Source organism: Carcharhinus amblyrhynchos, unplaced genomic scaffold (assembly GCF_965287045.1).
Source record: "Carcharhinus amblyrhynchos unplaced genomic scaffold, sCarAmb.v2.hapA chromosome_114, whole genome shotgun sequence".
NCBI classification, from domain to species: domain Eukaryota; kingdom Metazoa; phylum Chordata; class Chondrichthyes; order Carcharhiniformes; family Carcharhinidae; genus Carcharhinus; species Carcharhinus amblyrhynchos.
In genome coordinates, this window is record NW_027649854.1 from 77,059 (window position 1) to 90,002 (window position 12,944).

At 46.4% G+C, this 12,944-nt stretch overlaps 1 protein-coding gene across 1 annotated transcript in view; it reads left to right on the forward strand.

Moving 5' to 3' along the window:
• Positions 1 to 12,944, forward strand: part of sspo (SCO-spondin) — a gene marked incomplete at its 5' end in the record, with an annotated part of 592,643 nt that overhangs the window by 76,581 nt on the left and 503,118 nt on the right. Inside the window, one exon of the mRNA XM_080183006.1 lies at positions 2,287 to 2,439. Coding sequence (XP_080039132.1) covers positions 2,287 to 2,439 — 153 coding nt within the window. The remainder of the gene's footprint in view (positions 1 to 2,286; positions 2,440 to 12,944) is intronic.

Consider the following 12,944-nt stretch of genomic DNA (forward strand, 5'->3'; position numbering starts at 1 on the left):
CTGTTTTTGTCACCAAAGTGGATAACCTCACATTTATCCACATTATATTGTATTTTAGCTGTGAGGAGAGATAGAACGTAGAACATAGAACATTACAGCGCAGAACAGACCCTTCGGCCCACAATGTTGCACCGACCAGTTAAAAAGCAATGACCCTCTAACCTAAACCAAACCCTTTCCATCCATAAATCTAGGGATTTATGGATCTAGGGATCTAGGTGTATGTGTACATAGATCCCTGAAAGTTGGGAATCAAGTAGATAAGGTTGTTAAGAAGGCGTACGGTGTCTTGGCGTTTATTGGTAGGGGGATTGAATTTAGGAGTTGCAGCGTCATGTTGCAACTGTACACAACTCTGGTGCGGCTGCACTTGGAGTACTGTGTGCAGTTCTGGTCCCCACATTACAAGAAGGATGTGGAGGCTTTGGAGAGGGTGCAGAGGAGGTTTACTAGGATGTTGCCTGGTATGGTGGGGAGGTCCTATGAGGAGAGACTGAGGGATTTAGGGTTGTTTTCGTTGGAAAGAAGGCAGCTAAGAGGGGATCTTATTGAAACATATAAGATGATTAGAGGTTTAGATAGGGTGGATAGTGATAGCCTTTTTCCTCGGATGGAGAAAGCTAGCACGAGGGGGCATGGCTTTAAATTAAGGGGGGGTAGCTACAGGACGGATGTCAGGGGTAGGTTCTTTACCCAGAGGGTGGTGAGGGATTGGAATGCCCTGCCTGCTGCAGTTGTAAATGCGCCTAGTTTGGGGTCGTTTAAGAGATCTATGAATAGGTTTATGGACGAAAAGGGATTGGTATAGGCTAGTGGGTCATTGTTTTTGTAACTGGTCGGCGCAACATCGTGGGCCGAAGGGCCTGTTCTGCGCTGTAATGTTCTATGTTCTATGTTCTATAAACCTATCCACGGATCTCTTAAACGCCCCCAAACTAGGCGCATTTACAACCGCAGCAGGCAGGGCATTCCAATCCCTCACCACCCGCTGGGTAAAGAACCTACCCCTGACATCCGTCCTATAACTACCACCCCTTAAGTTAAAGCTATGCCCCCTCGTGCTAGCTTTCTCCATCCGAGGAAAAAGGCTATCACTGTCCATCCTATCCAAACCTCTTATCATCTTATATGTTTCAATAAGGTCCCCTCTGAGCCGCCTTGGGTAAACTGGGGTTGTTCTCCCTGGAAAGACGGAGAATGAGGGGAGACCTAATAGAGGTGTGTAAAATTATGAGGGTATAGATAGGGTGAACAGTGGGAAACTTCTTCCCAGGTCAGAGGTGACGATCATGAGGGGTCACAGGTTCAAGGTGAGGGGGGCGAAGTTCAACACAGATATCAGAGGGACGTATTTTACACAGAGGGTGGTGGGGGCCTGGAATGCACTGCCAAGCAGGGTGGTGGAGGCGGACACGCTGGGATCGTTTAAGACTTATCTAGATAGCCACATGAACAGACTGGGAATAGAGGGATACAAACGAATGGTCTAGTTGGGTGCACGAGCAGCACAGGTTTGGAGGGCCGAAGGGCCTGTTCCTGTGCTGTACTGTTCCTTGTTCTTTGTTTGTTCTTACCAAGAACTTGCCTGCTCAGCCTGCCTGTCCAAGTCACCCTGCAGCCTCTAGCATCCTCCTCACAGCTCACGCTGTCACCCAACTTAGTGTCATCTGCAAATCTGGAGATATTGTATTTAATTCCTTTGTCCAAATTATGAATGTAAATTGTGAATCATTGGTGTTTCAATAGCATCAGTTACAACACTTACTGGAACTCAGAGAAACATAGAAATATATGTACAGGTACCTGAAGGTATCGGGGTGGGTCAGTGAGATGGTTTAAGAAGACAAATGCAATCCTTTTGCACAGAATCTAAGTGTGGGCTGTGGGGGATGGATGCCCCATACTCACACACCATAATCACAGGGGAGGGGCCATAAAATGCCCCATTTATGCCCACTCTGTTATCTATCCGGTAATCACTCCTCAATCTGAGCTAATACACTGTCACAAACTCTTCTCAATCCTCTGAACCTTTTGTGTGGCACTTTATCAAATGCCTTTTGTAGATCCAGGAATCAACAGAGACTAAAGAGCTAACAGTTCCCTGCTTTCTGTCTCCCTCCCTCTCCAGAAGGAATGTTATATTTTAGTTCCCTATGCAGCGTTTCGTTTGCAAGTGATCCTATTGGATGGTTTTTTAGGTTGAGGGTGCTATATAAATGCAGGTTGTTGCTGTTGAATTCTCATTGGTTCCTGGCTTTGTTTTAGGCTCCATCCCTTCCTCAGTGACTCCAACACCGAGTGGTTCTGCTCAGATTTTCCCCACCAGCCCGTGCTCCGTGAAACAGTTCCTCTGTGCCAGTGGAGAGTGCATTGCTCTGCATCAACTGTGTAACCTTCAACCTGACTGTCAAGATGGCTCAGATGAAAAGGAATGTGGTAAAGGACTGTCACATCAACAGACAAATCCTGGAGAGCGGGGGAGACAGGGGGTGGGGGAGAGGGTGGGGGAGCAGGAAGCTGGGCAAGTGAGAGGCTGGGGGAACAAGAGATTGGGGGAGGGACTGGGGGAGCGAGAGGCTGGGGAGAGAATCAGTGGAGTATAGAAAGTGCAAGATGGAGCTTACGAAAACAATTAGGAATGCAAAGAGGGGATATGAGAAAGCTCTGGCTGGTAAGAGTAAGGAAAATCCCAAGATATTCTATAAATATATTAATGGGTAGAGGATAACCAAAGAAAGAGTAGGGCCTGTTAGGAAGCAAGGGGGCAATCTGTGGATGGAGCCAGAAGACATTGGTAGGGTGTTGAATGAATATTTCACACCCCAGAGAATGAGAACGATGGTCTGGAATTCAGACAGAAAGACTGAGAGGTTCTTGAGCAAATTGACATTGAGTCTCAGTGGTAGGGAAACTATTGGAGAAACCTCTGAAGGAGAGAATCTATCTCCACTTGGAGAGGCAAAGCTTGATCAGGGATAGACGACACCAGAGGGAGGTCATGCCTAACATTTGATTGAATGTTTTAAGAATGTGATTGTGTGTGGAGCAGGGAAGTGATGTGAGGCTGATTGAGAAAGTGAAAGCAGATGGATTTCAGGAAACTTGGTGAGATGGACCTGAAACTGGCTCAGTAATAGGACACAAAGGGAGGTGGGAGAGGGCTGTTTTAGTGACTGGAGGCTGGTGTGCAGCGAGATCAGAACTGGGACTCTGGTTTTTTGTTTTATACATAAATGCTATAGATAATAACGTGAAGGGAATAATAAGCAGGTTTGCAGATGGCACCAAGGTTAGGCGGGTGGTTAATAGTGAAGAAGAAGGTCGTAGGTTATAGGGAGATATGGATGGGTTGATCAGATGGGCAGAGCAATGGCAGATGATATTTAACCCTGTAAGTATGAGGTGATGCACTTTGGAAGAAGGAACAAGATGAGGGAATATTTAATGAATGGCAGGAAGCTCAGCGGAATGGAGGGATCTTGGGGCAATTATTCACAGATCCCTGACGGAGGCAGAGCAGGTGAACAGGATAGTTAACGCTCATGGGACACTTACTTTCATCAGTCGTGGTATAGACTAGAAGAGCAAGGAGGTAATGTTTAGGCCACAGCTGGAGCACTGTGTGCAGCTCTGGTCACCTCAGTATAGGAAGGATGTGATTGCACTGGAGGGGGTGCAGAGGAGATTCCCCAGGGATGCTGCCTGGGATGGAGTCATAGAAACATAGAAGAACTACAGCACAATACAGACCCTTCAGCCCACAAAGGTGTGCCGAACATGTCCCTACCTTAGAGATTACTAGACTTATCTCTAACCCTCTATCTTACTAAGTTCCATGTACTTATCTAAAAGTCTCTTAAAAAACCCTATCGAATCCACCTCCGTCACTGTTGCCAGCAGCCCATTTCACTCACCCACCACCCTCTGAGTGAAAAACTTACTCCTGACACCTCCCCGTACCTACTCCCCAGCACCTTAAACCTGTTTCCTCGAGTGGCAACCATTTCAGCCCTGGGAAAAAGCCTCTGAGAATCGACTCGATCAATACCTCTCAACATCTTATAAACCTCTATCAGGTCACCTCTCATCCTTCATCTCTCCAAGGCAAAAAGGCCGAGCTCCCTCAACCTATCTTCATAAGGCATGCCTCCCAATCCAGGCAACATCCTTGTAAATCTCCTCTGCACCCTCTCAATAGCTTCCACATCCTTCCTGTAATGAGGCGACCAGAACTGCGCACAGTACTCCAAGTGGGGTCTGACAAGGGTCTTATAAAGTTGCAGCATTACCTCCCGACTCCTAAACTCAATTCCTCGATTGATGAAGGCCAGTACACCATACGCCTTCTTAACCACAGCTTCAACCTGCGCAGCTGCTTTGAGCGTCCTATGAACTCAGACCCCAGGATCCTTCTCATCTTTCGCACTGCCAAGAGTCCTACCAGTAATATTATATTCTGCCATCCTATTGGTTCTGCCAAAATGGACCACTACACATTCATCTGCGTTGAAGTCCATCTGCCATTTCTCCGCCCAGTCTTGCATCCTATCTATGTCTCGCTGCAACTTCTGACATCCCTCCAGACTATCCACAACACCACCAACCTTCGTGTCATCAGCGAACTTACCAACCCATCCCTCCACTTCCTCATCCAGGTCACTAATCAAAATCACAAACAGCAAGGGTCCCAGAACAGATCCCTGGGGCACTCCACTGGTGACTGACCTCCATGCAGAAAATGACCCATCTATAACCACTCTTTGCCTTCTGTGGGCAAGCCAGTTCTGGATCCACAAAGCAATGTCCCCTTGGATCCCATGCCCCCTCACTTTCTCAAGAAGTTTTGTGTGGGGCATCTTATCAAACACCTTGCTGAAGTCCATATAAACCACATCCACCGCTCTTCCTTCGTCAATGTATTTAGTCACGACTTCAAAAAATTCAATCAGGCTCATAAGGCATGACCTGCCTTTGACAAAGCCATGCTGACTATTCTTAATCATATTATTACCTCTCCAAATGTCCATAAATCCTGCCTCTCAGGATCTTCTCCATCAATTTACCAACCACTGAGATTAGCCTCACAGGTCTGTAATTTCCAGGGCTATCTCTACTCCCTTTCTTGAATAAAGGAACAACATCCGCAATCCTCCGGAACCTCTCCTGTCTCCATTGATGATGCAAAGATCATCGCCAGAGGCTCAGCAATCTCCTCCCTCGCCTCCCACAGTAGCCTGGGGTACATCCCATCCAGTCCCGGCGACTTATCTAACTTGGTGCTTTTCAAAAGCTCCAACACATCCTCTTTCTTAATATCTACATACTCAAGCTTTTCGGTCGCTGCAAGTCTGCGCTACAACCACCAAGATCCTTTTCCACTGTGAATACTGAAGTAAAGTGTTCATTCAGTATCTCTGCTATTTCTTCCGGTTCCATACAAACTTTCCCACCGTCACACTTGATAGATCCTATTCTTTCACATCTTATCTTCTTGCTCTTCACATACTTGTAGAATGCCTTGGGGTTTTCCTTAATCCTGCCTGCCAAGGCCTTCTCATGACCCATTCTGGCTCTCCTAATTTCCTTCTTAAGTTCCTTCCTATTAGCCGTATACTCTTCTAGATCTCTAACATTTCCGAGCTCTCTGTATCTTTTGCAAGCTTTTCTTTTCTTCTTGACTCAATTTATTACAACCTTTGTACACCATGGTTCCTGTAACCTACCATAACTTCCCTGTCTCATTGGAACGTTGCTATGCAGAACTCCAGACAAATATTCCCTGAAAATTTGCCGCATTTCTTCCGTACATTTCCCTGAGGAAACCTCTTTCCAATTTAAGCCTCTAATTTCCTGCCTGATAGCCTCATAATTCCCATAGACATCATTGAGATTTACAGCTGGAAACAGGCCTTTCGGCCCAACTTGTCCATGTCGCCTTTTTTTTAATCCCTAAGCTAATCCCAATTGCCTGCATTTGGCCCATATCCCTCTATACCCATCGTACCCATGTAACTGTCCAAATGCCTTTTAAAGGACAAAATTGTACCTGTCTCTAGTATTGCCTCTGGCAGCTTGTTCCAGACACTCACCACCCTCTGTGTGAAAAAATTGCCCTTCTGGACACTTTTGTATCTCTCCCCTCTCACCTTAAACCTATGCCCTCTAGTTTTAGACTCCCCTACCTTTGGGAAACGATATTGAGTATCTAGCTGATCTGTGCCTCTCATTCTTGTATGGACCTCTATAAGATCACCCTTCAGCCTTCTACACTCCAGGAAAATAGTCATAGAGTCATAGAACACTACAGTGCAGAAGGAGGCCCTTCGGCCCATCGAGTCTGCACTGAACACAATCCCGCCAGAACTGGACACAGTATTCCAAGTCTTGTCTTACCAATGTCTTGTACAACTTCAACAAGACGTCCCAACTCCTGTATTCAATGTTCTGATCGATGAAATCAAGCACGCTGAATGCCTTCTTCACCACTCTGTCCACCTATGACTCCACTTTCAAGGAGCTGTGAACATGTACCCCTAGATCTCTTTGTTCTGTAACTCTCCCCCGTGCCCTACCATTAACTGAGTAAGTCCTGCCCTGGTTCAGTCTACCAAAGTGCATCACCTTGCATTTATCTAAATTAAACTCCATCTGCCATTCGTCAGCCCACTGTCCCAATTGATCAAGATCCCGCTGCAATTGGAGATAACTTTCTTCACTGTCCACTATGCCACCAATCTTAGTGTCATCTGCAAACTTACTAACCATGCCGCCTATATTCTCATCCAAATCATTAATATAAATGACAAATAACAGTGGATCCAGTACTGATCCCTGAGGTTCACCGCTGGTAACTGGCCTCCAGTTTGAAAATTTTCCCTCCACCACCCCCCTCTGTCTTCTATGAGACAGCCAGTTACTTATCCAATCAGCCAAATTTCCTTCTGTCCCACACCTCCTTCTTCTTCTTGACCAGGGCCTCAATATCCTGAGTCATCCAGGGTTCCTGATTTCTGCCAGCCTTGCACTTCACTCTAAGAGGAATGTGTTTACCCTGAACCCTAGTAACACACTTTTGAAAGCGTGCCACTTACCAGATACCCCTTTTCCTTCCCACAGACTCCCCCAATTAACTTTTGAAAGTTCCTGCCTGATGTCATCAAAATTGGCTTTGCCCCAATTTAGAATTGTAACTTTTGGGACAGACCTATCATTCTCCATAGCTATCTTGAAACTAATAGAATTATGGTCACTGGTCCCAAAGTGATCCCTCACTAACACTTCTGTCATCTACAAATACATAAAGAGCAAGAGAGTGACAAGGGAGAGAGTAGGGCCTCTTAAGGATCAACAAGGTTATCTATGTGCGGATCCACAAGAGATGGGTGAGATCCTAAATGAATATTTCTCATCAGTATTTATTGTTGAGAAAAGCATGGATGTTAGGGAACTTGGGGAAATAAATAGTGATGTCTTGAGGAGTGTACATATTACAGAGAAGGAGGTGCTGGAAGTCTTAAAGTGCATCAAGGTAAATAAATCCCTGGGACCTGATGAAGTTTATCCCAGGACACTGAGAGGCTAGGGAGGAAATTGTGGATCCCCGAGTAGAGATATTTGAATCATCGATAGTCACGGGTGAGGTGCCTGAAGATTGGAGAGTGGCAAATGTTGTGGCTTTGTTTAAAAAGGGCTGCAGGGAAAAGCCTGGGAAATACAGGCCAGTGAGCCTCACATCTGTGGTGGGTAAATTGTTAGAAGGTATTTTGAGAGACAGGATCTACAGGCATTTAGAGACACAAGGACTTTTTAGGGACAGTCAGCATGGCTTTGTGAGTTGAAAATCATGACTCACAAATTTAATTGAGTTTTTTGAAGGAGTAACCAAGAAGGTAGATGAGGGCAGTGCAGTTGATGTCTACATGGACTTTAGCAAGGCCTTTGACAAGGTACCGCATGGTAGGTTGTTGCATAAGGTTAAATCTCAGAGGATCCTGGGTGAGGTATCTAAATGGAGACAAAATTGGCTTCTTGACAGAAGTTTTAGAGGGTGGTTGCAGAGAGTTGTTTTTCAAACTGGAGGCCTGTGACCAGCGGTGTGCCTCAGGGATCAGTGCTGGGCCCACTGTTATTTGTCATTTATATTAATGATTTGGATGAGAATATAGGGGGCATGGTTAGTAAGTTTGCAGATGACACCAAGATTGGTGGCATGGTGGACAGTGAAGAAAGTTATCTTGGATTGCAATGGGATCTTGATCAATTGGGCCAGTGGGCTGACGAATGGCAGGTGGAATCAGAAAATTGAATGCAGGAGTTGGGACACCTTGTTGAAGTTGTACAAGACATTGGTAAGGCCGCACTTGGAATACTGTGTACAATTCTGGTCACTCTATTATAGAAAGGATATTATTAATCTAGAAAGAGTGCAGAAAAGATTTACGAGGATGCCCCTGGGATTTGATGGATTGAGTTATAAGGAGAGGCTGAATAGATTGGGACTTTTTTCTCTAGAGCGTAGGAGGCTGACGGGTGATCTTACAGAGGTCTACAAAATAATAAGAAGCACATATCATAAGAAAGAAATAAGAACATAAGAAATAGGAGCAGGAGTAGGCCATCCAGCCCCTCAAGCCTGCCCCGCCATTCAATAAGATCATGGCTGATCTGAAGTGGCTCAGTTCCACTTTCCCGCTTTCTCCCCATAACCCTTAATCCCCTTGCCTACCAAAAACCTATCTACCCGTGTCTTAAATATATTTAGCGAGGCAGCCTCCACCACTTCAACGAGCAGAGAATTCCAGAGATTCACCACCCTTTGAGTGAAGAAGTTCCTCCTCAACTCCGTTCTAAATTGCCCCCCCCCCTTATCTTGAGCCTGTGCCCTCTAGTCCTGCTATCCTTTCTGAGCAGGAAGAATCTCTCTACCTCTACCCTATCCATCCCTTTCATTATCTTATACGTCTCTATAAGATCCCCCCTCATCCTTCTAAACTCCAACGAGTACAAGCCCAGTCTATTCAGCCTCTCTTCGTAGTTCAACCCCCTCAACTCCGGTATCAGCCTCGTGAACCTCCTCTGCACTCCCTCCAAGGCCAGAATATCCTTGCGCAAGTGCGGCGACCAAAACTGCACACAGTACTCCAGCTGCGGACTCACCAGTGCCCTGGACAGTTGCAGCAAGACCTCCCTGCTTTTATATTCTATCCCCCTCGCTACGAAGGCCAGCATCCCATTTGCCTTCCTGATCACCTGCTGCACCTGCAGGCTGGGTTTTTGCGACTCATGCACAAGGACCCCCAGGTCCCTCTGCATCGTAGCATGCCGCAGCTTTTCGCCCTTTAATGTCAGCTAGATAGCCAATATCTAGGTATGGATGTGATCGGTGCAACTTGTGGGCCGAAGGGCCTTTTTGTGCTGTAGTTTTCTATGTTCTATCTTTTCCTAAAGGTAGTGGAGTCTAAAACTAGAGGGCATAGGTTTAAGGTGAGAGGGGAGAGATACAAAAGTGCCCATAAGGGCAATTCTTCCACTCAGAGGAACAAAGAACAAAGAACAACACAGCACGGGAAACAGGCCCTTCGGCCCAACGAGCCCGCGCCGCCGTCCTACTATCTCAGTGACCTATTCATGATTTTAGTCTACGCCTAACGTGCGAGGATCAGGGAGGTCCAATTTAGGGACAATTTGTTACCCAATCAATCAGCCTAAAAGCACATCTTTGGGGGATGTGGGAGGAAACCGGAGCACCCGGAGGAAACCCACGCAACCACGGGGAGAACGTGCAAACTCCCACAGACACAGGCCCAAATCCATGTGTCCGCACAGCAACAGAGATAGTCTCTGAGCTGTCATGTTGTCCTCGAGATGGTCCAGTTTAAGCACACTAACGACATGAAGCAATAGGCAACTCCCGAAGCAACATCCAAGAGCAGCCCACTACAACCTGCCGCCTGCATGCCCCTTGCTGGACTTAAATGCCTGTGGAGACAAAAAAATTCATTATTAAACAGGCAAAGACTAACATTCCTGAGGCAAAACGTATTCCCAAGCCTACAATGTTCAGTAAGGCCTACTATATCCCCCTATATGTAGCCCGCTCATATGGCTGTCTAAGTGACTCTTAAACAACCCTAGCGTGCCTGCTTCCACCACCTTACTCGGCAGTGCATTCCACACCCCCACTACCCTTTGCGTGAAAAACTGCCCTCTAATATTTGTCTTATACCTAGCCCCCCTCACCCTAAGCCCGTGACCCCTCGTTCTATCCATTTCTTGTAGCGGAAAAAGCTTACTACCATTTAGTAAGAGGGTGGTGAGTGTCTGGAACAAGCTGCCAGAGGTAGAAGTAGAGACGGGTACAACTTTTGTCTTTTAAAAAGCGTTTAGACAGTTACATGGGTACGGTGGATATAGAGGGATATGGGCCAAATGTGGGCAATTGGGATTAGCTTAGGAGTTTTATAAAAAAGGGTGGCATGGACAAGTTGGGCCGAAGGGCCTGTTTCTGTGCTGTAAATCTCTATAACTCTATGACCTTATTTCCCAAGAGGAGGTCAAGTTTTACCCCCTCTCTAGTCATTTTTTATAAATGATCTGGATGAGGGTATAGTTGGGTGGATTAGTAAATTTGCTGATGACACCAAAGTCGGAGGTGTGGTAGATAGTGAGGAAGGGTGTCATAGTTTACAGAGAGACTTGGACAAGTTGCAGAGCTGGGCCGAGAGGTGGAGGATGGAGTTTAATGCGGAAAAGTGTGAGGTAATTCACTTTGGCAGGAATAACAGATGTGTAGAGTATAGGGCTAACGGTAGGACTCTGAATAGTGTGGATGAACAGAGGGATCTAGGTGTATGTGTACATAGATCCCTGAAAGTTGGGAATCAAATAGATAAGGTTGTTAGGAAGGCATACGGTGTCTTGGCGTTTATTGGTAGGGGGATTGAATTTAGGAGCCGCAGCGTCATGTTGCAACTGTACAAAACTCTGGTGCGGCCGCACTTGGAGTATTGTGTGCAGTTCTGGTCCCCACATTATAGGAAGGATGTGGAGGCATTGGAGAGGGTGCAGAGGAGGTTTACTAGGATGTTGCCTGGTATGGAGGGGAGGTCCTATGAGGAGAGACTGAGGGATTTGAGGTTGTTTTCGTTAGAAAGAAGGTGGCTAAGAGGGGACCTTATTGAAACATATAGGACGATTAGAGGTTTAGATAGGGTGGACAGTGATAGCCTTTTTCCTCGGATGGAGAAAGCTAGCACGAGGGGGCATAGCTTTAAATTAAGGGGGGGTAGTTATAGGACGGATGTCAGGGGTAGGTTCTTTACCCAGAGGGTGGTGAGGGATTGGAATGCCCTGCCTGCTGCAATTGTAAATGCGCCTAGTTTGGGGGCATTTAAGAGATCCGTGGATAGGTTTATGGATGGAAAGGGATAGGTTTAGGTTAGAGGGTCATTGCTTTTTAATTGGTCAGCGCAACATCGTGGGCCGAAGGGCCTGTTCTGTGCTGTTATGTTCTATGGGCCGTCCACATACTGAATGAGAAACTCTTCCTGAATACACTCAACAAATTTCTCCATCCAACCCTCTAATCCTATGGCTCTCCCAGTCCATGTAGGGCAAATTAAAATCCCCTGCTATTACTACCCTATTTTTCTTGCAACTATCTATAATCTCCTTACATATTTGCTCCTCAATTTCCCGCTGACTATTTGGGGGCCTATAGTACAACCCTATCAAAGTGAAAGTCGGAGGAGTTGTAGATAGTGAGGATGGATGTTACAGTTTGCAGAGGGACATAGATAAGATGCAGAGCTGGGCTGAGAGTTTAATACGGAAAAGTGTGAGGTGATTCACTTTGGTAAGAATAACAGGAGTACAGAATATAGGGCTAATGGAAGGACTCTTAGCAGTGTTGACGAGCAGAGAGATCTCATGGTACATGTGCATAGCTCCCTGAAAGTTGGCACCCAGGTTGATAAGGTTGTCAAGAAGGCGTACGGTGTGTTAGCTTTGTCTTGGCGTTTATTGGTAGAGGGATTGAATTTCGGAGCCGTGAGGTCATGTTACAATTGTACAAAACTCTGGTGCGGCCGCACTTGGAGTATTGCGTACAGTTCTGGTCGCCGCATTATAAGAAAGATGTGGAGGCATTGGAAAGGGTGCAGAGGAGGTTTACCAGGATGTTGTCTGGTATGGTGGGAAGGTCTTATGAGGAAAGGCTGAGGGACTTGAGGTTGTTTTCGTTAGAGAGGAGAACGTTACGAGGTGACCTAATTGAGGCATACAAGATGATCAGAGGGTTAGATAGGATGGACAGTGAGAGCCTTTTACCTCGGATGGTGATGGCTAACACAAGGGGACATAGCTTTAAATTAAGGGGTGGTATTTATAGGACGGATATCAGACGTAGGTTCTTTACTCAGAGGGTAGTAAGGGTGTGGAATGCCCTGCCGGCAGCAGTTGTGGACTCGCCAACTTTAAGGGCGTTCAAATGGTCAGTGGATAGGCATATGGATAACATTGGAATAGTTTAGGTTAGAGGGTCATTAGATTGGTTCCACTGGTTGGCGCAACATCGAGGGCCGAAGGGCCTGTACTGCGCTGTAATGTTCTATATTCTAGACTCGATGGGCCGAAAGGCCTTTTCTATGCCGCGTGACTCTGACTGTATGATATAGGGAAGGACAAGGGATTGGAAGTATTGGCAGCCTGAAAAGTGGATAAATCTCCAGGCCTAGATGAGTTGTGCCTTAGGCTACTGTGGGAGGCAAGGGAGGAGATTCCTCTCTGGCCACGGGGGAGGTGCCAGACGGCTGGAGAACAGCTAATGTGGTTCCGTGATTTAAGGAGGATTGTAGAGATAAACCAGGGAACTACAGACCAACTATTGGAGAAACCTCTGAAGGAGAGAATCTATCTCCACTTGGAGAGGCAAAGCTTGATCA